Source organism: Eucyclogobius newberryi, unplaced genomic scaffold (genome assembly GCF_026437365.1).
Source record: "Eucyclogobius newberryi isolate DKJ021-1_F unplaced genomic scaffold, fEucNew1.0.hap1 SCAF_4, whole genome shotgun sequence".
NCBI lineage: Eukaryota > Metazoa > Chordata > Actinopteri > Gobiiformes > Gobiidae > Eucyclogobius > Eucyclogobius newberryi.
Window position 1 is genome coordinate 8,520,164 of NW_027316056.1, and position 27,431 is coordinate 8,547,594.

General features: G+C 39.7%; 1 protein-coding gene across 2 annotated transcripts in view; it reads right to left on the reverse strand.

Moving 5' to 3' along the window:
- Positions 1-3,781: 3,781 nt before the first annotated feature.
- The window catches only part of LOC140378257 (hexokinase-1-like), a 66,129-nt gene continuing 42,479 nt past the window's right edge, over positions 3,782-27,431 (reverse strand). Inside the window, exons 9-18 of one of the 2 annotated variants that reach the window (XM_072464018.1) lie at positions 21,352-21,585; positions 19,403-19,707; positions 17,570-17,718; positions 16,507-16,626; positions 15,957-16,052; positions 12,366-12,477; positions 11,581-11,764; positions 10,383-10,538; positions 9,002-9,235; positions 3,782-7,259 (exon numbers count right to left, since the gene is read on the reverse strand). In XM_072464018.1, coding sequence (XP_072320119.1) covers positions 7,109-7,259; positions 9,002-9,235; positions 10,383-10,538; positions 11,581-11,764; positions 12,366-12,477; positions 15,957-16,052; positions 16,507-16,626; positions 17,570-17,718; positions 19,403-19,707; positions 21,352-21,585 — 1,741 coding nt within the window. In that variant the 3' untranslated portion in view covers positions 3,782-7,108. The remainder of the gene's footprint in view (positions 7,260-9,001; positions 9,236-10,382; positions 10,539-11,580; positions 11,765-12,365; positions 12,478-15,956; positions 16,053-16,506; positions 16,627-17,569; positions 17,719-19,402; positions 19,708-21,351; positions 21,586-27,431) is intronic. The other variant, XM_072464019.1, reaches the window with a different exon arrangement.

Below are 27,431 nucleotides of genomic sequence, written 5' to 3' on the forward strand. Positions count from 1 at the left end.
AAAATTATTTTTTACATTCAGACAGTTCAGTTTCATAAAGCTGGTCGCAAATTTGAGAAATAGTCACGTGTCAGACGAGATTTCACACCGGCTCTGTAATAATGGTGAATAATCGTTAAATCGTGATGAATTTTGTCGTAACGCTAATGTTTGACATCGTGACATCCCTAATTGAGACTTTTTAATGCATAATCAACCAAATGAAGGTCAAAATATAGTCACCAAACAATAAACTGTGATATATTGATCAAAATCAGAAATTGTTTGTTCTATTTTGACATTTTAATGCGTTAAAAACAACGTCTTTGTTATAAAAGGTAATAATCTGGTGTTTGCATGTGTTTCAGTGACAGTTCAGTCCAGATAACGATGGCGATGATCAAAATATATTAGAGTAAAAAGACAATTAGACCTAAATAACAAGTAACCTGCAAACACATTTGTTTCGCTGACTCTCCGTCTCAAATGCAATATCAAACCTAACATCGAACACCTCTACATGACACACGAGCAAGGACCAGTGGCTAATTTAGATAATGGATCTAAATGTTAGAAAATGCAATAACAGCAAAGCATAATTTGTTCCTATTTCATCAAAGAGTGAACACGATTAGTTGTTCCTTTGACCTCTCTTGTAACACACGTCTTATACAGTACGGCTGGAGTTGGGGTGTAATTGTGCCATGTTTCAAGTTGCTTCTGCATAACATTTATTATTCAACGTGGCAATTATATAGCGACATCTATAAGCATCGCATTAAGCAAAAGTTTTAACTTATAACAAGACATGATTCTGTTTTTGTGACTCAACGTGCTCCATATTCATGTGCATATAACTGATGTAAATAAGAGTGTTTACTTACCATTAGTATTAGTATTATTTAGTCTTCTGCTAGCCATTTTTACTTTACTTTATTTTATTATTATTTACTTTATTATATTATTTAATTTTTATCTTTTTATTTTATTATTGTTATCATTATTTTTCCTCCATTCCCTATTAAGATATGAGAGGAGTTTTGTTAATAAGAGAATTGTATTGTTTATAAGAGTTCTTCTATTAAGAGTGTTTTTTTTTAAACTTCCTTTAAGTTATCTGTCTTTTTCCTCTATATCTACTGTGTTGCAACACCGAAATTTCCCCATGTGTGGACAACAAAGGAATATCTTATCTTAAATAGGTTTTGTTTGTTTTTCAGGAATATTTTGGATGAGTTTGGCCTTTAATCTATTTTAAATGAGGCATGTAAATGAGTCTCGAATCTAAACCATATCATATAATTCATTTGCTAATAGGTGAAAATGCAGCTTCTTTTTTGTTTAAAGAGAAACACTTCAACATTCACACAATTTACACCATTGAATAGATTTTAAATGAGATACATTTGTGTAGAAGGATTCAATAATAACAGAACATGGCCCTGGTGCGATGCTTAAGACCTGAACCTGTTCACCTGCTGAAGAACGCCAATGTCAAAGGTAAAAGCTGCAATTATTTCTGAAGGCCGTGTTCAGGTTGGAATTCTTGTATTAAAAGAAAGACATTCATTAAAAATAACACTTTTGACCAACCTTGCATTAGAAATGACTACAACATAGAAGACTTTCAACATTTTCAAACTTAAATATTCTTGATGTTTTTAAAATGACACAATTTAGTACAATTATGTAATTTACAATGCTATACCTAAACCGTAACACATATTCACAGCTTTGGCCCTTCCATTTAAATTTCTGTATTAATAAAGGCAATAATTGATCAAACTAATCCCCTCAATTCATAGTAAGAATAAATAGTAAACGGACTGTATCTAAGACATGGCCCTGTGTAAGACAATATTATTATTGCCCAAAAAGTTTTCATTTCAGATGCTCAGCACACTACTGTAGTAAAGTAACCGGCATTAAAAACACTGTAATATACTAAGCAAATATGAAATACTATTTTGTAATCTACACCCGGCGTCTCAAAGTGTTAAGACTGCTCCACATCCGCTGAATATTTGTTCAACTTAATTCAGTTTGCACTCCTCGATCCACAGCATAAGAAACAGTGTAATTCCCAAAGGACGTTCTGCTTTTGCTCACACTGTGTTCTCTTTGAAACCACCGTCTGCACCGTCCAGAGCTGCAGGTTATACTTTTATAATCAGCTGCAGCTTCAGCCCAGCCTCATACAGTTGTTCACATTGTTCAATTGTAGAGCACTTGTAAATATTTCAATATTTACTTTACTTCACTATGATACTGGTATGTTCACTATTTGTAATGCTTCGCTCGGCTAAATCTGATTTTATTTAAGAGTAATCTGTTTGTACACGGTCCCTGACAAATATTATAATTATAAACTAAACTAAGGAAATTATTTTAAACAAAATGCATTTGATTTAGAAAAAAAATAAAAAAAATATTTCTTCAGACAGATGAGTTGGATAAAAAAGGGTTTGCAGGCCTCAAGTCAACAAAAGGCCAAAAACTCTTTTTAGAAACATTGAAAAATGAACATTTATTATAAGATTCCTGGACACTTCAGAATCCAAATCTCCACATTTAATTTGCAATAATAACTCACACAAATATTGACTCGTTATACGATTATAAACAAATATTTTGATTAGCCAATGTTTCTGTTTGACAATGAATCATCTCTTTAGTTGTCTCTGTGCTCCAGGAGGACACACTCTGATCATGTCTGCAGTGTTTACCTGTCCTACCTGAGCATATCCTTTATTCCTTTATTACACGACGTGCAGACTTTATTTGAATGTAAAATCCCTCTTTAGTGCGTTGATAGGAAATGCAACTTATTGTGTATTTATTCTGTGCAGAGCTAAGAGATGTCACAGGATCATACTTTTATAATAGAATAACAGATCACAGTTTCTAGAGCTGCAACGATTCATTGACTAATATTGACAAGTCGACTTAAAACATAATAAATAATGTTCTCTGGACTAAACATATTCATGTACAAAAATACTTTTTATAACAAAGACAATGTCATTATTAAATCAAAATGTCAATAATATACTTTATTGTAATAATTCTCTATCTAGAAGCCTTCAATTATCGTATGTACATTTATCTGGTTAAAAATGTATTAAAACGTCTCAATTTACAACAGAAATAATAGTTTGACTGTTAAACGCTGATTGGTCGACTATTGATATGACGTCAGTTTCACTGCTCGTGTCATTGACTTGCACCATCCTGACCAATCATAATAAAACATTAGCAAAGAATGACTATTCTATATTTTAAAATGCTATATTTAAAAAAAATTCCCTCCTTGTCAAATTTATCATTCACTTTAATCAAATGATTTTGATACAATTAATTATTTTCAGACAAATAAACAAACAAAACTGCACATGTTTGTGACATTTATTTAGTTTATGTAGGAGCCACTTAAGGGCCGATCTTTATGTCTCTGGGAGAAAAATGCATTTGGAGAAAACGGCCTTGAAATGAAATCTATGGATTCAAGTGGATTAAATAAAATAATAAAACATCAAGATCCCAATTGACTTACTCCTTCTCTTAAGAAAAAGACACACATTCTACTCCACGAAAAAAATAATTTAATGAGTACACACTTTGTCCGTCACAAATCTAGACTAATGATTGAAAAAGAAAAAAGGTGGTGAATTTGACGAGCCATCCCTCCCTTCGTCTTAATGTAAGGCATGCATCCTCCACAGAGCTCTGGACAGTTAAAAGCGACAGGTTTCGTCACAGGATAAAACGCACTGGGCCAAAAAAAAACACACAACCAAAGCGCTCGGATTTCCACTCGACACCGGGGCTCCATGGACATTTATTATTTTACACACGTTTACAATGAGGAAGAAGAATAAGAAGAAGATGAAGAAGCGGCAGACGTCATCACAACATCCAAAATTCACAAATAGCAACAGGTTCATAATAATGATAATGATAATAATAATAATACGCTAGATAACCTTCGCTATGGGGCCTTTTTGTTCTACTTCTCCGTAAATGGGTGAAGCGTTATGAAGTGCGGCGCGAACAGAGGGAGGCGGCAAAGAGTAAAAAAATAATAATGTGTACTTTATGAGAGAACACATTATTTCTACGTGAGTACAATTCTTTAAACAGTTTGATGATGTGTTTTTGTTTTTTTTTACTAGTTAGGATTTACGTTGTGTCATTTGAGTAACTACATAACTTTTTAGTATTTAAATTGAATGACTAGAAATGATGGTTTTGTGATTTTTGCTGTATTTGTTTTTGGCTTTTCGACCCACATGTTGGGATGGGACCATAAACAATACGGTTTATCGCCCTAAATCCTTTTTTCAGCCATTATAATAATAGTTTTGTTTGCGGTACATTTTGTATAATCGTCTACATCACCAGATCCTACCAAAAAACACTATTTATCCTTAATGTTGTCTTTTTTTTCCATTTATAATAACGTCTAATACTAATAATAGTTGAAATTGATTATCAATTATTGTGATATTATGGTTAATCGCATTTTTTTTTTTTTCAAATGACGTACACTTTGAAAACAGTGATTCTAAATGTACAAATTCCTTTTTTTTGTTGTACTTTTTTAGTATTTGATTAAGGATTAGGTATATTTGGTAATAGTGCTTTCCACAATCCAAATATTTAAAACTCTAACTAATTCAACCAGAATCAGGACAGACTACCTCTATCTAGATTGATTTTCAGACTATGCACATTCTGACTACTTCTACTTCTACTTCAGTGATATTTCCTCTCCTCGACCTTCCTCTGTCGTCGCATTCAGTCGTGAAAGTTACAGTGACAGTCGCACAAAGAGACGTCGGCGGCTTTAGCGAATCGCGTGAGGATGTCGTGTACGAACAATGGATTTCATCAGCCGTGACTCGACTTTTCAAGACCCTTCTTTTTCGAACTAGAATACATTAAAATGCTGCTTGGCTTAAACTTCCCGCATATATAAAAGTGACCTGTTCTAAAAGTCAATAAATAGCGTTTAAATTGGTGAGATATAGGCTGTCTCTATACATGTGTTTAGATGTCGTTCACACATGATAAATAGAAATCATTGGTTTTCTTTCCCCATCTATTTGCAAACCACAGCTCTACAGAAGTGGCCTCAGCTGTACTGTATAAATACATTTATAGTATATTTATCTGGCTCCATATAAAAATAAAATTAGCAGTACACACATATATTGCACACCTACGGCCATGTGATTATCAACAAGCCCGGTGAAGGAAATGTACAAACAAGATAATAAAGGTGCAATAAATAAATAGTGACGTTGATTACAGTGGTGTAGAAGTATTTCCCTTTGTGGATTTCTTATGTTTGGGTTTTTTGTGTGCACATTTGCGTCGTCGTAGGCCTTTAGTCCTTTAATCGTCACTTGGGTGTTTGTCGACGAACATTTTTTGTAGAATTTAAAACAAATTGGGATTATAAAGGTTTTGATTGGACCACAGGAGAGAGGTGAGCGAACGGAGGAAGTTAGCCGGGGTTTTGGGAGTGAATTGTCAGTTTTATCTCCCTTTTTACAGTTAGATGTTGTACAAAAGTACTTCTGTATGCATAGTTATACTCGCATAGTGTAAGTGTACTTTGGTCGAGATACATGGTTAGAGCATAGTTATGTCTTTATTCGACAACGTACTTGTCAAACTGTTGCTTTCATGAAATAAATCCGGTCGGCGTCTGAGGGAACGCCCACAAAAGGACCTGTGTTTGGGAAGCAATCCATTCATTTCAATGTAGAAGAGCTCAATGTAGAAGAGCGTTAGGACGTTAGGAGTTATACTGTACAAAATATAGACACAAAGAAATGTTGCGTCAATTACGGACACAAAGAAATGGTCCAACGGCACAAAATTGTATAAATATCAAAGGATGCTAATGCTAGCTCCAGGTTAAATGCTATTGCGATGCTAGTTCTGCCGGCTGTACGTTAACAGCTACAGAACAATCCGTTTACTTTTCCGGGGCAATGTCGCTAAGACTCAATCGAGACTCGACTTGAATGCTAAAATACACTTGGCCAGGGAACATGTTTAAATACGGGAATAGTTGTGTTTCCCGTTGAATTAATGGAGAGTTTTAACCCCCACGACCCCCACGATTGCAGAGCTGTAACTATAACCTTTGGCTGAGCAAAAAGAATGTTCCAATTCCCTGGCCTCGTGTAAGGAATTTGCATGTTCTGCCTGTGTCTAGTTACCCTCATTGACCTAAAATATGCACAACGATAGACAAATCCCCCAGCATGGTTCTCCTCCTGTCCAAAAACCTGTCTCTAATCTGGCCCTCTGCTCCTGAAAGCTTTAACGCACGCTAAAACCACCACGGATGATTCAACAAAAACTGAAAGGTTAAAATTGAAAACACACTCTTATTCCTTTGCGTATAACTTTTACTAGAATTGCAGAGCTTTTCCCTCCGTTTTCCGTTATCGACGCAACTCCATTTGAACTTTTTTTAGTGTGACAAATTTGCGAAATCCATAACGAATCCACAAGAGGGCGTAAACTTGAGCTCGTCACTGTCAACCGAATACTATCGCATAAAGCAGCATGTCTCTCTGGGCGGGGCGCGGAGTCACGGCCGCGATGGATCATGTGGCGCATGGAAGAAACACAGCAGCAGCAGCAGGTGAAGGCGGAAACACGGCAGCGCAATACAACAACAACAACAACAACAACAATAATTAATATATATCGTGTCAATGTGACGATCCGACAGTCATTTCAACTGCAGATTTAGTGGCAAGTTACTCATTTTAGTTTACAATTGTGGTTCTGATTAGGATCTAGTTTAGCAGCTTGTTTAGTCCCAGTTAATCTAAATTAATTGCATTTTTTGCCTTGTAATTCCTACGAGAAACGCCCTTAGTTTGACTCAATTGATCTCAAAAAAGGTGTGTCAAAAATGGCCAATCGCACATTTCTGACATCGTTATTGCCGACGCCGTGTGTTTTGTTATATCGTGCAGCCTTAGCGGGACAGGGTGATGGCGGTTGAGGGTGAGGGTCCTACTGGGAGACATTGGGACAGCAGTAGTAGTAGTAGTAGTAGTGATAGTAGTAGTAATAGTTGTAGTAGTGTGTGCTAAAGTTGTCAATGCTGCTGCGCCTCCAGCTCTCTCTGACGACAGCCCACGGCGGTGATCAGAGCCGCGCCCTTCCCGCTGCCGTCCTCCGACAGCAGGAACGTCACGTCACATTTGGGGGCCAGTTCCTTCACCGTTTGTAGGAAGATCCGCGAGAAACTGTTGGAGAAAGAGGAGGGAGGAAAAGAAGGTGAATGAGGGCTGGGTAGTGCTCCCATCATATTTACTCGACATACTTGACTGACTTAATCATGTGCAATACTGAATTAACCATGTGCAATACCGTCATATTCATGTGCAATTACTGTCATACTCACAAGCAATTAAGACCATATTCATGTGCATATAACTGATGTAAATAAGAGTGTTTTGTTTACTTACCATTAGTATTATTTAGTCTTATGCTAGCTATTTTTACTTTACTTTATTTTATTATTATTATTGTTTTGTTTTATTTTTATCTTTATCTTTTTATTTTATTTATTATTGTTATTATGTTTCCCTCCATTCCCTATTAAGATATGAGAGGAGTTATGCTATAAAGAGTGTTATAATATAAGTTATCTGTCTTTCCCTCTGCATCTACTGCGTTGTAACAATGACATTTCCCCATGTGTGGACAATAAAGGAATATCTTATCTTATTTTTATTTCTACTTGAGTAATATTTAGTTTGAAGTAATAATTCTCTTAAGTGAAAGTGACGGTCTATATTAAGTCTATATTAACAAAAGTGTTACGTTGACGAACTGAAATTATTCTTACACCTTCAAATTAGAGTTTTCTTTGTAATTATTTATGTCTATGCTATTAATCTTTGCATTATTTAATGTTTTGTTTGTCCAATCAACTCAAGTCATGAATCAGTTTTGAAATACATTTTACGTCATCAACTGTTACTTGAGTTGTACTTTCTACAAATACTTTTTTAAATATTTGGGTCACTAGTTTTTACTTCTACTTGAGTAATAATATTTAAAAGTTTTTCTTATTTGAGAACACATTTTGGCTGCTTTACCCACCTGTGTTTATGCATCGTATTTGTTATCATCAACTGATATTATTCCTATTGTACACTGACACTCTGAGACAAATAAAGGTTAAAATATTGCGACTTGCTTCTAGATAGAGAATATTTACGAACAAATAATTATTGATGATTGAATACATTAATGGATTGTTATAAAAGGTCTTTTCTTGTGTTTTAGAGTGTTTAGTCCAGAGAGTACAATTGTCAAAATACAACTATGATTATTTTTATAGTCAATTAGTCAAGATTAGTTGATTCATCTTTGCAGCTCTAATATTAACGTTGGATTAAAGTCGCTTGCAGTATTATTCCTCTCAGTAGTTTATATATTATAAGTACTTTTCACAACTTTCAGAGGCCAGTTTTGTCACTGTGGTAAAGTTAACAACTAACATGGTTCTTGGATGATAAAACACTTAACAATTTGATGCCGACAGCACACAGCGGTCTCATTTTGACCCTCCGCACGGTGCATTTGAACAACATGAACCGTTGTCTTACTGTGGGTGCAGTTTGTACAGCGTCCCGTTCACTCCCAAATAATTATTGATGAATGAATACATTTATAAAAGGTCTTTTCTTGTGTTTTGTGCAGAGTCAAAATACAACTAGGATTATTTTTAGATTAGTCAATTCATCTTTGCAGCTCTAATATTATTGTTTATAGATTAAAGTTGCTGTACTTCATGTTTAAAAACGTGAAAAGCAGCTTGTTCATTTTAAGCTGTTTGTGGCGTTAGTTTAGCGGCATCTCAGTAGTTTATACGCGCTTTTCACAACTTTCAGAGGCCAGTTTCGCCAACGACAGCACACAGCGGTCTCATTTTGACCCTCCGCGCGGTGCATTTGAACAACATGAACCGTTGTCTTACTGTGGGTGCAGTTTGTACAGCGTCCCGTCCACTCCCACTGTCACGTCCAGGTGCTCCAGGCTCCGGTTCTCTCGGATCTTGTCGACCACGGCGGCCATCCCGGCGCCGCAGATCTGCGCGGCGCGGCGGGACACGGTGCCGCACACCTCCTTCACGATGATACTGTCGTCGCACGTGCTGTCGAGCCCGAGCTGCTGCAGGATCGCTCGGACCTGGAGCAGAGCCAGCCGGTCACTGAGGACAGACGCCAGGTTAGAGCGGGGCTGGATTAAATGGCACGCATGCTTTTATGTAACCACCAAGAGGATAATAGACTTATAATGTATGGAGTGATTCACGGTGTTGGGAAGATACTGACTAGAATGAAATAGGTCCCATGAAAGTATACATTTCTGAATACTTCACTCTGAGTAGGAAGATAAAAAGTGACATAAGATGAAAACAAGTTGATGTTAGCAAATTATTGAAGGACAAATCGTAAGAGCTGTGTTTTCTCTTTTTTACCCTAATGTTGGACAGTTTGAAGCATTGTAAAGTAGAATAATATTCTTTAGATTTTGGAGAAAGTAGCATAATATTCTTTAGATTTTGGAGAAAGAAGCATAATATTCTTTTAATATTCTTTAGATTTTGGAGAAAGAAGCACAATATTCTTTTAATATTCTTTAGATTTTGGAGAAAGAAGCACAATATTCTTTAGATTTTGGAGAAATTAACTGTATTCTGAACACCACCAAAGGAGAAAGTACCAGAATACACTTCCTCTAAATGAGTACTGGTATTCTAAATGTGTATATTTGGTTTGTATTTAGTTACTTGCCATCACTATGTATTCATACAACTACAGTTTACTGATGATGTATTTTTATGCACACTTTTACTTCTAAGTTTAAGTCTCTTTACTTTTAACGGAATTCATCAACTATACATTTTTTTTATAAATGATTTAAGATTTGTGATAATGATATAGTGACCATTTCATTGACACTCGACAAAACACTTCCAAAATGCAACATTTTATTGATGCAAATTCAAAAAAGGTAAAATTGAATTTGACAATTTAACAAGATCTTTCTGATATATTTTAAAGCTTTTCAATGAAAAAAATCAAACTATGGCCTGTCAGATCAACATTTCATAAAGACATACATTCATTTTTCTTGCCACATGTTCAGTAATTTTACCTTTTATTTCGTGAGAGTCTTTATTATTGATTCTATAGGTTTTAAATCAACCTTTATTTGGTTAAAATGTTTGTTAAATAGAAATAATAGTTTGGCACTGTTTAGTTGCAGCTCTAATGCTTTATACAGTTAGTTTGCTGATGTAAATATGATGCGTCTGGACGGTTTGTTTAGAGTGTTTTAGTCCAAAGTCTGACCTCTCGATCTGCGACAGGAACTTGGTCTCAAAGATGCCTCTGGTCTTCAGTGCCTCGGAGATCTGACCTCTGAACAGGAATCCTCGTTTGGTCAAATCCAGGAGAATCTGCCGGACGATCTCTCCCAGGTACATGCCGCTGCACATCTTCTCATATCTGAAGCACAGACCAGACACTTTAGTTATCACACAAATGATGAGACAAACGTCAATTACCACTGGAATAAGCACAAACGTGAGGCTGATACATGTGGACAAATGCTTTTCACAATCAGAATCAGAAGAGAGGTTTATTGCTGTTGTCAGTGAACAGAATTCACTAACTACACACAACAATGACAAATATATCACATAAGGCCGGCATAAAATGTATTAATACAATAAAAATAGACTTGGTCTGAATATATAAACAATTTACAGTTGGTCAGAAATAGTTCAAAAAGTGAACAATGCAATTAATAGTTACCGTCATTGTTTTAAATTAAAGACATATTGAATGCTAACACATATCACAAAATATGTAATTTATAATTTGATACTAAAATGTTTGCGTTATCACTTCAAGTAACTTTCTATATTTTTTTCTTCCTCCAAAACTCAATTCTACTGTTCACAAATGTCTTTTTAACAAAAGAACACCTTTCTTCAAACATTTCAAGAACGAGTCACTCGTGTCAGAGACAATGAATAAAGTGTTAATGAAGAGAAAAATGATCTAAATTCAAAATAAACTCTTTGAAGGAGCTGAAACTGCATGTTGCTCAGCGACAGCTCTGAAACCTGATCTATGTGAGGGCGTGGCCAACATCCTGCTGCAGTGTGCAAACCTGGTCCAGACCTACAGGGAACCTTTGACCTCTGTCATTGTAAACAAAGGCTTCTCTACCAAATATTAACACTGATTTTCTCAGGTGTTCAAATACTTATTTGCAGCAATAAAATACAAATAAATTATCTAAAAATCATACAATATGATTTCCAGTTGTTCTGCCTCTCACAGTGGCAATGCCATGGTGAACATGTCAGACCCCTTCATAATTCCCAAGTGGGAGAATGGCAAGGTGTTCAAATACTTAAAGCCGTGTCACAGCCCAGGATCTACCCACATGTTTATATCATGTTTTAGCCGTAATCGGGAGCTAAACCAGGGCTATACCTTCTCAGGACTATGTTTACTTGGCCCGTTGTCTCCTCCTCACCTCTGCTTGCCCTCGTTGAGTGAGTTCTCGTCCACAGCCTGATCGTAGACGGTCCGGATGTCGTCCAAACAGCCGTTGTCTCCGAACGCGCCCCACTCCATGTTCACACACATCCGGCCCTCGTCTCCCTCCACGGTCTCGATGTTCCTCATTTCCTCCATGTAGCACGCGTTACTGCCCGTGCCTGGACACCACAACAGCTCATAAGCTTTTCACTCTGGTAACGACTAGATTTGTGCAGAAATATCTATTTATTAGGGCTGTAGAAATTGTTAGTCGACTCAAAGGAAGCGTGATGTGACAGTGGCAAATGTTCTTAACACTATAACGTATCCACAAGCCACTAAACAGCTCATTTATTTGTAAAAAAGCATGATTTCCTCTCAAAATTCCAGCTAATTCGCTCCATGCCTTCTCCTTTCTGCTGTGCCCATATAAACTTCTAATAACAACAATATCATGAGTTCACTAATAAACATCTTGGTTGACAAAGACATTGACTAGACTATAAGTGCCCAGCCTCACACTTTATTCTTCGAGCCAGAAAACGACTATTTCAGTATAATTAATGATATACTGCTGATCATTAATTGTACAGCTCAGTCATTTTCAAACTGTTTCAGACCAAGCACCACAGGCTAATGATTAGGGCTGCAACTAACGATTATTTCAGCAGTCGTGGTTCATTTTTAGATTAGTCGACCAGTGATATTGTTATATTTTTGACACTATATTTGTCTAAAGATAAACTCCACAAATACATTCGATGTCTTTGTAAAACTGACCTGCAATGAGTCCAATTTCACACGTGGGCTCTTCATAGGCACAAGTCATCATAGTCCCCACTGTGTCGTTCACTATGGCCACTACGTCCAGGTCAAACTCCTGAAAAAACAACTCCATTACTTATTTACTCAATGTAATTACGGTCTGTGGCAATGGCCTTTAAGATTAGGTAAAGGTTTCTGTCAAACATCTGTTAGACGTGTTTGTTTCCAGATGTTTTTGGGTGTCAATGGGAAGAACGACGCTGAGGTTAAAGGTCAGGACAGCGGAGGCCCAGAGGGAGACCTAAGAGGACCTGTCTGAGTGTGGTATTGAATGTGAATCCCAAAAGCAACAAAAATCTGGACATGTTTGTTTTGCAGTAGTTAGAAGTCCATAGAGCTACATCAGCCGAGACAAGGTTAAAAAGTGAAGAAAAGCACCCGGACTAAGTGCACACGGCGCTGCTGGAGCGGTGCATAGTTCACATGAAGTCTGGAGCTTTGATCATAGCATAAGATCACATGAGATCACATGAGATCACATGAGATCACATAAGATCACATGAGATCACACGAGATCACATGAGATCACACGAGATCACATAAGATCACATGAGATCACACGAGATCACATGAGATCACATGAGATCACACGAGATCACACGAGATCACACGAGATCACATGAGATCACACGAGATCACACGAGATCACACGAGATCACATGAGATCACACGAGATCACACAAGATCACACGAGATCACACGAGATCACATGAGATCACACGAGATCACACGAGATCACATGAGATCACACAAGATCACACGAGATCACACGAGATCACACGAGATCACATGAGATCACACGAGATCACACGAGATCACACGAGATCACATGAGATCACACGAGATCACATGAGATCACACGAGATCACACAAGATCACATGAGATCACACGGGATCACATGAGATCACAAAAGATCACATGAGATCAATAATCAGCTGACGGCACGGCACGGTCTCCTCTGGTCATGGACGCCTGTGGCCTCTTCACTGGAGCTGCAACGTGGGCAGTGGAAGCCGGCGCTCAGAATACTTTGGAATAAACACATAAACGTACGGTTCCAGACAAATAGAAACTAGAATTTTCCCACCTCCAAATGACACACATGAGATCAACCGTGACGTGTTACATCAAAGATAATCACTACAAAATAGTGGATCTGAGTGGTTAACCGCCACAAAAACAAAGTAAACATTTTTACAATATTCTGTTGTTAGAGACATTCATTTAACGTTTACATTTCTTTAGCGTCCGGTTAAAGGCTAAATAAATGCTTTTAGCATAAGTCATACTGTTTATGAGGTTGGAACACAGCATTATTTATTCAGCCCAGTGGTTCCCACACTGTGGCTCCAGTGGTAACAGACATCAGGTGGTACGTGGAGTCCTCTGCACTTCAAGTATTTCCTGAAGATTAAGTTCATTTAAATAACATTTGTGTCCTCTTGTTTAGAACTTAGGAATAGTCTGATTTTAGTTTAGACCTAAAACCGTCCTGTTTTAGACCTAGTTTAGATCTGGTGGTACTCGGAGGGACATGTATCTTATATTATATTATTATTATACTCTGATTTAGCATCTTAAATCTCCATTGCTTTAACTGACTTGACTTGCTTCACACTATCCTGAGCTTTACATAAAACATCTGTAGTTTAGACTCGACAAACATCTTCTGAAATGCATTGTATTTGTTAGTTCATCAGTTCATATTCAAGCCTTTCCTCACTGTCACTTCCTCCGCTCAAAACTCGATCGCCGGCACAAACTGGGAACACAACCATGACCCATTTGTCCAACACCACAAGTTTAAATCCAACAGTATAAACAGGCAATATTCACCAAAACGTTAAACAGTATCACACATAGCGCCTGAAGACAAGGGTTTGGTTAAGACGATGATGGTTCAACACGACATGAAACACGACAAAGGCATTAAAGTGATGGATAATGACTGAGAACACAAACACCACATGAGTGCAGCCCATCAACCTCAAGTCCCCACGTACTTTTGGACACGAGATTAATCACAAACTTGGCAGGACTTTCAACTCCAAACCCAACGCCGTGCAGTCGCCGAAACAGAAACGCGCATTTCACTTTAGATGAGAAAGTTATCGCATGCAGGTTTTCTTTGGCCACACACGTTTTGTCTGGCTTGGTTTACCTGGCGTTAATGATTTACAGCCATTTTGTACTTACAGGGTTCTCCATCTACAACGATAAAATCCGGATTCAATATTGTGACGTGACATGATAGTAACGGGTGAATAGATATGATTAGTCTGGTGCAAAGAAGCTGGAGTTTACCATGCTTTTATGCTTTCTTAGTCCATATTTGTCCCAGTTTAGACCTGGTATACACCCCATATGTCAGTTATAATTTAGACCTGGTTTAGTCCCGATTTATGCTGCATCCCGGTCGTCCTCGGAGGTCGTAAGTCGTAGGTTTGTGTAGCCAACGTGACAGTTTGTACAGACTCAAAACATGTCATAAAAATCAGGAAAAGTGCTAAAATCAGCCAAAATGTGGATCCAGTTGTAAGTAAATTGATCATTCTGGGCATTTTTATAGCGTTTGTTAAGTTTGAGCGTGAAAGTGCTTTGGTTTGACGTTAGCTCTGTGTTAGCGACATTAGCATAACAGAGCGTTTATAACTCCAGAGACGATTGATATTTGAACTGTCTGATCTTAAACGCAGACATGTTGGATTGTCTAACACGGATAAACGTAGGAAAAGACCTGGTCACCGAGGACAACTGGAATTAGCCTTGTCCTGATTCTTCTTGGAAAGCCATTTTTTTGAGAACCACTTTATCATTTGTTCTTACTGGATTCAAAATATTAGCCAATAATGGTTAAATTTAACACTGCCAAGAGTTTGAAGATTAGAAAGCACCAAGAGGCTCTTAATAAAAGTAGAAATAATGTGAAAAGAAAACAGATAAGGTCCATTTAAGGAGTTTAAAACTTGATTTAGCCTTGATTTGATGTTCCTTTAGTTCTGACTCGTCTTATAGTAGGAACTGCAGCTTTGGCTTTTTAACTCATTTTGGATATTGGTTGTTCTAACAATTTGTAAAGAAATTGATGATGTTTTATACATTTTTGAGTACTTCATTCTCTGTTTTGTGCAGTCATGTATTTCTAAAACTTGTCATGGAGTCCAGAGGATGCATGAGTAACAAAACAACTGTAAAAAGCAGGTAATTAACTACACTATTATGCACTTGGTGAATTCATGGCTCATTCACATCACTTACACGACCCAGTTTTTGAATTCTCAAGCACGTTTTTCCTCTATTTTGGCTGAAGAAACAACAATATAAACCTCTCTCTAGTGTTGACAGGTCAAAAACCGGGGGCAACCGGGACATATCTTGTATAAAACTGGGATGACTCTATGGTTTTGGATACATCTGCAGGGACATGGGGACACAGGACTCAAAACTGGGACTGTCCCGGGTAAATAGGGGCGCCTGGTCAAACTAGCCTGGAACGATTGTGCCTCCAGAGAGGGTTAAACTCAGAATGTTGTCATTGGCGTTACCTCTTTCCTCTTGATGGCTTCTCTGAGCAGCTCCACCACATTCTCACCTTCACAGTCTGTGGCTTTGAAGCCTTTGGTCCAAGTCACTAGAGTTCCCTGCACACAACACAGAAGGACAACAGATTCTGGTTGGTATTAAGAGTGAATACATAATACATTGCCATTTTTCATAGCTACTTCGTCACTAAAAATGACTTGTATCAGGTCGACTGAAGGCGTAAAGCACCTAAGTTGTTGGCAATGATTAGCGGTAAAGCATTTCCACACACTGAACATGCAAGTTGTTTTTAAAGAATGTTTTGCGTGAATAAATGACTATTAAAATAACTTTAGTCACATTTTGTTCATCGGAATCATCCAGACTAAAGTGAATAAAACACATGAAACAAAATAAGCTTTGTATGACAACAGACAACGATATTATTCAATCATAATGGCAAAAAAGTCAATGATACACTTTATTCGTAAATATTCTCTATCTCGAAAGCCTTCAGTCGCCATATAATTGCAGAGATGTGACTGGGAGGTGTGTTTGGGGCGGTGAACGTACAGCGTCCAGGCTGGTCTGGTGACAGGGGAAGGAGAAGGTGAAGCCCAGAGGCAGACGAGCGCTCTTCATCCCCATGTAGTCCAGGAAGTCCGAGATGCAGTGCACGATGTGGTCAAATAACTGCAGAGAACACAGCGATATATCACAGACGTGTAACTGTGAACGCCTGAAAACGTTTCTGAACAAAGACATTCTGAACTCAAGTGGAGGCAAAAGTGCAAGAGCAACATGGCCTACAAATATCACGAAATATGATGAATAAATGAAAAATGTGAGGGATGTTAGAGCCTGGTTTTAAGACTTCACTATTGTATTTTGCATTTTCTTTTACAATTTCTTCATTTAAAAATATGTTATTATAGGTTTTTTTGGACAAACACATTTTATCTACAAATCTATTACTGCAGCCATTCCCAAAGTCTATAACCTTTATCTTCAAAGATCACATGGGCCAATTGTAATTCATACTGTTTTATAGGAATATATGTTTTTTCCATGTAAGGTGTAGATATAAAGTACCAGTTATAATGATGATAATAAAATACCGTATTTTCCGGACAATAAGTTGCACCTTTTTTCATAGTTTTGGCCGGGGTGCGACTTACACTTATATTTATACTTAAATACTTGTACTCCGGAGCTACTTATATGTGATATTATTTGATATTTTCACACTTGCAACCACATTTCATACTCCAGTGCAGCTTATATCTGTTTTTTCTTCTCTATTATGCATTTTTGGCTGGTGCGACTTATAGTCCAGTGCGACTTATAGTCCGGGAAATACGGTAATAATGCTCATTTAAAGCAGCACATTTAAACATATTTCTTAAAGCAGAACTAAGTAACTTCCTGCCAGTCAAAAACATTGTCAGAGAACAGATGCCAGGGTTTCTCAGGAGAGTCACTGTCAATGTCGGCAAAGGTCGCAACGCTGGCAACGACGAACACTCAAAACTCTGCAAATACTGGGTGAAAATAATGGTTCACGTCATTTTGCCTCTGATGAACAGTGGCCAAGCCTTTTCAATAGACTCTGCACAGATAAAAGATGACATCGCACCTCTTCACCCGTTCCCGTCATGACTTCGATGGGAATGGCGTAGATTTTGTTGTGCATCTCGACCGTTCGCCGTTTGCCGCTGCGGATCTTCACCAAAAGCACTCGGAAGTTTGTGCCTCCCAAATCCAGGGCCAGGAAATCACCGTTCTCTGAAAAAGACACACTTTTTATGACACACAGCAACTTATTTCATTCAATTATCTGTACGAATCACACTGCTCTATCGATAATTTACACGATTTGAGTTTTAAAGAGGACAGACTATTAGGGCAGCAACAATGAAGCAACTAGTTATGACTATAAAAATAATCATAATTGTATTTTCTTAACTGTTATCTATACATATATTAAATCAAAATGTCAAACCGGAATAAACAATTAAGCATTTTCCTCAGTATTACACATTATTTGTAAATATTCTTCCATCAGTCACCGTATTTCAGCCTTTATTTTGTTGATAATGTGTTAAAAAAGTCTCAATGTTGAATATAAATCATAATTTAACTAAAGTCATCAATAGTGACCGCCCTGGACATTAAACTTGACTACACGACCTTGACTGAACTCGGCACTTCTGAAACCTTCTCGCTCTCGTAAATCTATAAACAGCAGATAAAATATAGATAGCAGTGAGATTGTGAAACCCGACTGACCCAGTCATCCTTTTATTTTATGACAATTTATTGATTTAGTTGAAGAAAGTTTCATATTATCTTTTGTCTCAACTTTGAGGGAACCGATTTGTACATGTTTATGGTGAAAATGTAAAAGGGAGGATTTGGCTTTCATGGTTTTAGAAATAATTTAATAATTTTAAGTATTACAGCAATATTTGGTGTACTTTTGTGATTCAAATGCTTTATTTTACAAGTCAAAAAACAGATCCAACACGAGACAAACGTTAGATCACACAATTTAGATCTTATGTCAATCCATGTACACTTACTATCTTTAAATCACCTCTACGTGCTAAATAAAGTCTTATAAAGCTTATTCTGAGAGTTTATGCGTCACTATGAGGTATGAGGTCGCTCGACCAATAAGAGGAGGAGTGGGCGGGGAAAACTGCAGCATTAAAACCTCATTGAACCTCAAATTATTTTGAATATGCTTTTAACACTTTATAATAACTGTACTTATTCTAAAGCATGCACAAAGGTAGTTTATTAACGATTGAGGCTTAGTAACTATTCAATGAACATAACACCTCATTCCTAACCCTAACCTTAATTAAGTCGTTACTAAGCCTGATTCAAACTTAATAAACTGTATGTTCATTACAAATTAATTCTTTGTTCTTGGTTTTTAAGACAAATTAAGGTGTAGTTATTATAAAATCTCATGGCCTCAGCCTGAAAAAGGAATTGAAATCAATATCTCTCCCAACTTTTCCCCCTTTTACAAGCGTCATTTATTCATCACACTGGAAAAATGACCAAGATAATAAATAGTAAATAAGTGCTATAATAAGTATATAAGTAGTAATAAATAGTAGTAATATAATAAGTAGTATTTTTGAGTATATTTTCATTACCTTAAACTAAGATTGCCAATGGAACAAGCATTAAACATCTTGTTTTACTTAAATAAATAAAAAAAGACAGGCATTTTCTAACTTGAAATGAGGAAGAATGAGCTACTACACTTAAATACAAACAAAACATACTTTTTCTATTGATAAATCATATTATAATGACTTAATTTGATCCCTTTTTTACCTCATTGTCTTATTCGAGACATTTTCCCAGTGCTGTCCACATGTTGTAGAGAAGAAGTGACCGGCTGCCACATTTGTTGTTAGTAATTCCAGACTGTAACCCCCGTAACCCTCACCTGAGCCGTCGGGCGTGCTCCGGACAAACGTGGGCAGCATCTTGACCGTGGCCTCTTTCTGCGTGTTTTTCCCCAGCCCTCTCTCGATCTCGATCTTCATGCGCTTCTTCACCTCCAGCAGCTGCGCTTTGCTCAGCCTGAACTCGGCCATCGTCTGCTGGATCTGCCGGGCCTGGTCCGTGAGGCGATAGGCCACGGCCGTGACCATCGCCGCCCCTTTGCCGCTGCCGCTCTCGGACAGAAGGAACCGCACGTCCGAGTCCGGGACCAGGCGCCGGACGGTTTTGTGCAGGCGCCGGGCGTATCTGTGCAGAGGGGAACGTGAGGGCTGTGACATGTGTTTAGAGCCTGCGATGGTGTCATGCTGTGCCCTTATGTTCTATCTATAATCTGCACTCAACAGTTTGCTGCAATGTCTTTCCCCAGTCTCACCCCCATTTTAGTCCTAAAGCCTAGGGGACAAAAAAATCTTTAAAAAGTAAAAAATTGTATTTTCATTTTCATTTTCATTTTCATTTTCATTTTCATTTTCATTTTCATTTTCATTTTCATTTTCATTTTCATTTTCATTTGTATTTGTATTTGTATTTTTTATTTTTTATTTTTTATTTTTTATTTTTTATTTTTTATTTTTTATTTTTTATTTTTTATTTTTTATTTTTTATTTTTTATTTTTATTTCCCGTATCATTTGTTTTGCTTTTGTTCTCTTTTTTTTTATTCTTTTTTTTTCAATTATTATTATTTTTTCCCCTCCCCCTCTTCTGGTGTAATAATTTTTGTTGAGTTTGTGTATGTTTTATGTTCTGATGGAAAATAAAAAAGTAAAAAAGAAATAAAAAAGAAAAGAGGATGCAGCTCATTCTGTGTCAGTCCCAGTTTGTCCTCAGAGCAAAAACATTAGTTTTTTTTGAACAGGATATTGGTCAAATTATAAATGGATGAGAATGATGAAAATATGGCCTTTTGTTTATAAAATCATGTAACAAATTATTTTAATTCTATTCAGTTTTGTAACGCCCAAAATCACAACTGCGGTGAAAAGTTAATTTGTGATGTTCACTTCAACCTGAGATAGATTTGTGGGTTTTGCCACGGATTTTAAAATATCGGTATTTCACAGGCTCAAAAAAAAAAAAAAAAGTCCATATCGGACCATTCCAGCGGTTGTTGGTTTCTTATTGTGCAATGATTTAGAAGATGAGACAATAAGAACATTTGTAGACTTCATTGTGCCTCTGGGCTACTGCAGGACCAGTGGGTCTTGGTCCAGTGGGTCTTGGTCAGGACCAGTGGGTCTTGGTCAGGACCAGTGGGTCTTGGTCCAGTGGGTCTTGGTCAGGACCAGTGGGTCTTGGTCAGGACCAGCGCGTGGGTCTTGGTCAGGACTAGCGTGCGGGTCGGTCAGGACCAGTGGGTGGGTCTTGGTCTTGGTCAGGACCAGTGGGTCTTGGTCAGGACCAGTGGGTGGGTCTTGGTCTTGGTCAGGACCAGTGGGTCTTGGTCAGGACCAGTGGGTCTTGGTCCAGTGGGTCTTGGTCAGGACCAGTGGGTCTTGGTCAGGACCAGCGCGTGGGTCTTGGTCAGGACTAGCGTGCGGGTCGGTCAGGACCAGTGGGTGGGTCTTGGTCTTGGTCAGGACCAGTGGGTGGGTCTTGGTCAGGACCAGTGGGTGGGTCTTGGTCTTGGTCAGGACCAGTGGGTCTTGGTCAGGATCACCTAGAGAACATTCCAGCTTTGAGTCTAGCCACTGAAACTTGTTGTTGCATTTGTTTTAATTAAATAAGCCACGTTTAAATAAAGACTTTGTAACTTGAACCCGTCGACGTGCCTTGGCTTTGTGTCTGCAGCTCTTTTTACATCCTTGGCGGACACAAAGGAGTTCACACGCAAACTCCACAAGCGCTCGACCGCTTTCTATTTGAACTTGTGAGTCGGTCTTGAACTTACTGAGGATGCATCTTGTAGAGCGATCCGTCGATGCCCACTGTGGTCCGGAGTCTGGCCACGCCCTTGTTGTCTTTGAGGCGGCTGAGGATGGCGCCTAAAGAGGCCGAGATGAGATTTGCCGACCTGAAGGACACGATGGTGCATACGTGCTGCACGGCCAGACAGTCCTCGTCCGAAGGCTCCACCCCCAGACTGGTCAGGATCTGCATGCACTTCTTTAGACCCTCCTTAGACCTGAAACACACATATAACTCATTCAAGACCTTTTGCCATCAACAATGAACCATAACCTTCCTCTTTAGCCGTTACTGCACATACATAGTACAAATACAGCCCTATTTGGACGGGATTATTTGTACTATGAGACCTCAGGTAAATTGTAATAATTACGAACGTCATCTGTGTTTCTCGTGTCTGTAAAAATGTCTGTAAACTTTCCCCCCAATTTGACTCCATTTCGCCGAACTCGGAGGTCGCCAGGTACAAGTGAAGCCAGCGTGAATTCAGCCTGGAAGACCCAACTCCCAACTCCCTACGTTCAGTTCTCCCTCCAGCTCAACCAACGCACCCAAGCCGGGCGTCCGCCTGTCCTCCGCGCGGAACTCATTTATCACTTATTTTTGTAGTTTTTCCTGGCCGAGAAGGAGAGTCTAAGGACAGGGGACTCCCGGGACATCGGCCCTCGCACCTGCTCCACATCCTCAATCAACGCACCCAAGTCACTCCTCCTTTGCCTGACCAGCCGTTCCCAACACGTTTTTGCAAACTACTTATTAAAACTGTGAGTGGCTCTGGGGCTCGACTGCTGAGGTTCAATTTCTAGGGCGGAGTTTAGAGCAGAGACAGAACCAATCACATAAACCCAGAAGTGACGCAAAAAAACGCGACACGCTTAACCGGATATTACGTAGCCCATGTCAACGAGGCGTGTTCCGTGTTATCCGTCCTGAACGCAGAAAATCGCGACGACGCCCTTCGTACAACCGCATGTAACGCACGTTCATCACGGCGAGTAGAGCGGACTTTCCTCATCGTTCAAACCGAAGCCAGAGCAGAAGTAAAGACTCAGTCACGAGCCGGGTCACGGGCCGGGTCACGAGCCCGGGTCACGAGCCGGGTCACGAGCCGGGTCCGCCATCTTGAATGTTTTGGAACGGGGGTGAAGAGCTACTTCCGTATCTCAGTGTGACACGTTAAAACCTCCGACTGGGATTGGTCGGTAAATGGATGACCGACGACTTCATTGGCTCTGACTCGGATTCCAGACCCTTAGGAACTCGAACAGAATGTGGGGCTGGCGGGTCAGGCAAACTCCTCCCCACACCGCCTCTGCACCGCCTCTGCACCGCCCCTGCACCGCCCCTGCACCACCTCTGCACCGCCTCCGCTCCCTATCAGCGCTCAGCCGGCCTCATTAAACCCTCATGCAGTTGGCTCAGCCGCTTCAGACCGTACTGCGAGCCACCACCTCCGCTCCTCCTCCTCTGCATCCCTCTCATCCTCATCATCCTCTCCACCCTCACACCACATCTACCACCACCAGTCTCCAGGCCCCAGGGGGGAGACATCTAATCACGATCAGATTACGAAGCGCCCGTAATCGCGATGTCTTCCGCCGGGGTCTGAGCGCCAAATCACTTCTGCAATAAAGCTCGCTAAACTGTCCTCTCCGTGTCTGTCTGAGTCTCTCCAGGGAGAATTAGTCCCGTGTGAATTCTCTTCATTTGGGCTGTTTTTAGTCCACGCGTTGAAGCTTATATCGATTCAAAATGTCTCCGCGTTCAAATTTTAACGAGAATAACAATACTAATTTCACACGGAACCTACTTCGATCCAATTATTGTTTTTCCCCCCTACAAATAAAAAGTAACGAACCACAAAACAACCTGCTGTAATGTTTAAAAGTGTGAATGGATTAAAAGAGAGAGACTACGACTGTTTCATAGGGAATACAATCGAACGACGTCTCACGCTACAGTACGAGTAAAAACAAACGCACAGATGAATTCAAAGCTTGTTGTATTTTTTAAATGTGTTGACCAGTCCACCATTTCTAGAATAAAGTCTGTAAAAACATATTCATTACTGGCATTTCTTATTCGGTGCTCACACAAAACACAGACGTGGTGGAGAGATGGCACAAAGGTCTTCTGTGTTTCTGTCCTGAGCAGATCGTCCGTGTCTGTAAACATTCCCCTGAATGGTCTCAGAAACTCAGAGGTCTTAAGGTCATTTTAGTCCCGCGCAAATGTCTGTGATTTGGGCTGTTTTTAGTCGGCCAATTCCATGTAAATCGATTAAAATGGTCTCTATGGCACCATTTTGCCTCCAAATTTAAACTAAATTGATACTATTAAGTCGCCATCAACCATTTTCAATTAAATTATCCAAGTTTTCTTCAATGAAAACGTGAAAAACACAAATGTTTTCCTTAAGTTGCTTTCATTTTAATATGAATGTTGTTTGTTGTAACTGTGTAACTGCTGCTTCTGTGTAAAAGACTTGTTTTATCTGAATGGGATAAAATAAAGGTTAAATAAAGGTTAAATAAAGGTTAAATAAAGGTTGAATAAAGGTTAAATAAAACAATAAGAAAACTTTGGCAAACGAGGCTTAAATAATTTGTTTTTAAAGACATTGTTTTATATAAAGGCACAAATAACAACTAAATTAATGCTTCAGAACTGTCCCATCTCATGTTCGCAGAGACACTAAGACGTCCTTCCAAACACCACATTATTTGTTGTTAATGCAGGTCTTACAGGAACTTATGTCCTATCGAGGTCTTACAGGAACTTATGTCCTATCGAGGTCTTACAGGAACTTATGTCCTATCGAGGTCTTACAGGAACTTATGTCCTATCGAGGTCTTATAGGAACCTATGTCCTATCGAGGTCTTACAGGAACTTATGTCCTATCGAGGTCTTATAGGAACTTATGTCCCATCGAGGTCTTACAGGAACTTATGTCCTATCGAGGTCTTACAGGAACTTATGTCCTATCGAGGTCTTACAGGAACTTATGTCCTATCGAGGTCTTATAGGAACTTATGTCCTATCGAGGTCTTACAGGAGCTTATGTCCTATCGAGGTCTTACAGGAACTTGTGTCCTATCGAGGTCTTACAGGAACTTATGTCCTATCGAGGTCTTACAGGAGCTTATGTCCTATCGAGGTCTTACAGGAGCTTCTGTCCTATCGAGGTCTTACAGGAGCTTCTGTCCTATCGAGGTCTTACAGGAACTTATGTCCTATCGAGGTCTTACAGGAGCTTATGTCCTATCGAGGTCTTACAGGAGCTTACGTCCTATCGAGGTCTCACAGGAACTTGTGTCCTATCGAGGTCTTACAGGAACTTATGTCCTATCGAGGTCTTACAGGAACTTATGTCCTATCGAGGTCTTACAGGAACTTATGTCCTATCGAGGTCTTATAGGAACTTATGTCCTATCGAGGTCTTACAGGAACTTATGTCCCATCGAGGTCTTACAGGAACTTATGTCCTATCGAGGTCTTACAGGAACTTATGTCCTATTGAGGTCTTACAGGAACTTATGTCCTATCGAGGTCTTACAGGAACTTATGTCCTATCGAGGTCTTACAGGAACTTATGTCCTATCGAGGTCTTATAGGAACTTATGTCCTATCGAGGTCTTACAGGAGCTTCTGTCCTATCGAGGTCTTACAGGAACTTGTGTCCTATCGAGGTCTTACAGGAACTTATGTCCTATCGAGGTCTTACAGGAGCTTATGTCCTATCCAGGTCTTACAGGAGCTTACGTCCTATCGAGGTCTCACAGGAACTTGCGTCCTATCGAGGTCTTACAGGAACTTGTGTCCTATCGAGGTCTTACAGGAACTTATGTCCTATCGAGGTCTTACAGGAACTTATGTCCTATCGAGGTCTTACAGGAGCTTATGTCCTATCCAGGTCTTACAGGAGCTTCTGTCCTATCGAGGTCTTACAGGAGCTTCTGTCCTATCGAGGTCTTACAGGAGCTTACGTCCTATCGAGGTCTCACAGGAACTTGTGTCCTATCGAGGTCTTACAGGAGCTTTTGTCCTATCGAGGTTTTACAGGAGCTTCTGTCCTATCGAGGTCTTACAGGAGCTTACGTCCTATCGAGGTCTTACAGGAACTTGTGTCCTATCGAGGTCTTACAGGAGCTTTTGTCCTATCGAGGTTTTACAGGAGCTTCTGTCCTATCGAGGTCTTACAGGAGCTTACGTCCTATCGAGGTCTTACAGGAACTTGTGTCCTATCGAGGTCTTACAGGAACTTATGTCCTATCGAGGTCTCACAGGAGCTTCTGTCCTATCGAGTTCTCACAGGAACTTGTGTCCTATCGAGGTCTTACAGGAACTTGTGTCCTATCGAGGTCTTACAGGAGCTTTTGTCCTATCGAGGTTTTACAGGAACTTATGTCCTATCGAGGTCTTACAGGAACTTGTGTCCTATCGAGGTCTTACAGGAGCTTTTGTCCTATCGAGGTTTTACAGGAACTTGTGTCCTATCGAGGTCTTACAGGAGCTTTTGTCCTATCGAGGTTTTACAGGAACTTTTGTCCTATCGAGGTCTTACAGGAACTTGTGTCCTATCGAGGTCTTACAGGAGCTTTTGTCCTATCGAGGTCTTACAGGAGCTTCTGTCCTATCGAGGTCTTACAGGAGCTTACGTCCTATCGAGGTCTCACAGGAACTTGTGTCCTATCGAGGTCTTACAGGAACTTATGTCCTATCGAGGTCTTAAAGGAGCTTCTGTCCTATCGAGGTCTTACAGGAGCTTCTGTCCTATCGAGGCCTTACAGGAACTTATGTCCTATCGAGGTCTTACAGGAGCTTACGTCCTATCGAGGTCTTACAGGAACTTATGTCCTATCGAGGTCTCACAGGAACTTGTGTCCTATCGAGGTCTTACAGGAACTTATGTCCTATCGAGGTCTTACAGGAGCTTCTGTCCTATCGAGGTCTTACAGGAACTTTTGTCCTATCGAGGTCTTACAGGAACTTGTGTCCTATCGAGGTCTTACAGGAGCTTTTGTCCTATCGAGGTCTTACAGGAGCTTCTGTCCTATCGAGGTCTTACAGGAGCTTACGTCCTATCGAGGTCTCACAGGAACTTGTGTCCTATCGAGGTCTTACAGGAACTTATGTCCTATCGAGGTCTTAAAGGAGCTTCTGTCCTATCGAGGTCTTACAGGAGCTTCTGTCCTATCGAGGCCTTACAGGAACTTATGTCCTATCGAGGTCTTACAGGAGCTTACGTCCTATCGAGGTCTTACAGGAACTTATGTCCTATCGAGGTCTCACAGGAACTTGTGTCCTATCGAGGTCTTACAGGAACTTATGTCCTATCGAGGTCTTACAGGAGCTTCTGTCCTATCGAGGTCTTACAGGAGCTTCTGTCCTATCGAGGCCTTACAGGAACTTCTGTCCTATCGAGGTCTTACAGGAGCTTCTGTCCTATCGAGGTCTTACAGGAGCTTCCGTCCTATCGAGGTCTTACAGGAACTTATGTCCTATCGAGGCCTTACAGGAACTTATGTCCTATCGAGGCCTTACAGGAACTTCTCTCCTATCGAGGTCTTACAGGAGCTTCTGTCCTATCGAGGTCTTATAGGAGCTTCTGTCCTATCGAGGTCTTACAGGAGCTTCTGTCCTATTGAGGTCTTACAGGAGCTTCCGTCCTATCGAGGTCTTACAGGAACTTATGTCCTATCGAGGCCTTACAGGAACTTATGTCCTATCGAGGCCTTACAGGAACTTCTCTCCTATTGAGGTCTTACAGGAGCTTCTGTCCTATCGAGGTCTTATAGGAGCTTCTGTCCTATCGAGGTCTTACAGGAACTTCTGTCCAATCGAGGTCTTATAGGAACTTCTGTCCTATCGAGGTCTCACAGGAGCTTCTGTCCTATCGAGGTCTTATAGGAGCTTCTGTCCTATCGAGGTCTTACAGGAACTTATGTCCTATCGAGGCCTTACAGGAACTTCTGTCCTATCGAGGTCTTACAGGAGCTTCTGTCCTATCAAGGTCTTATAGGAGCTTCTGTCCTATCGAGGCCTTACAGGAACTTCTGTCC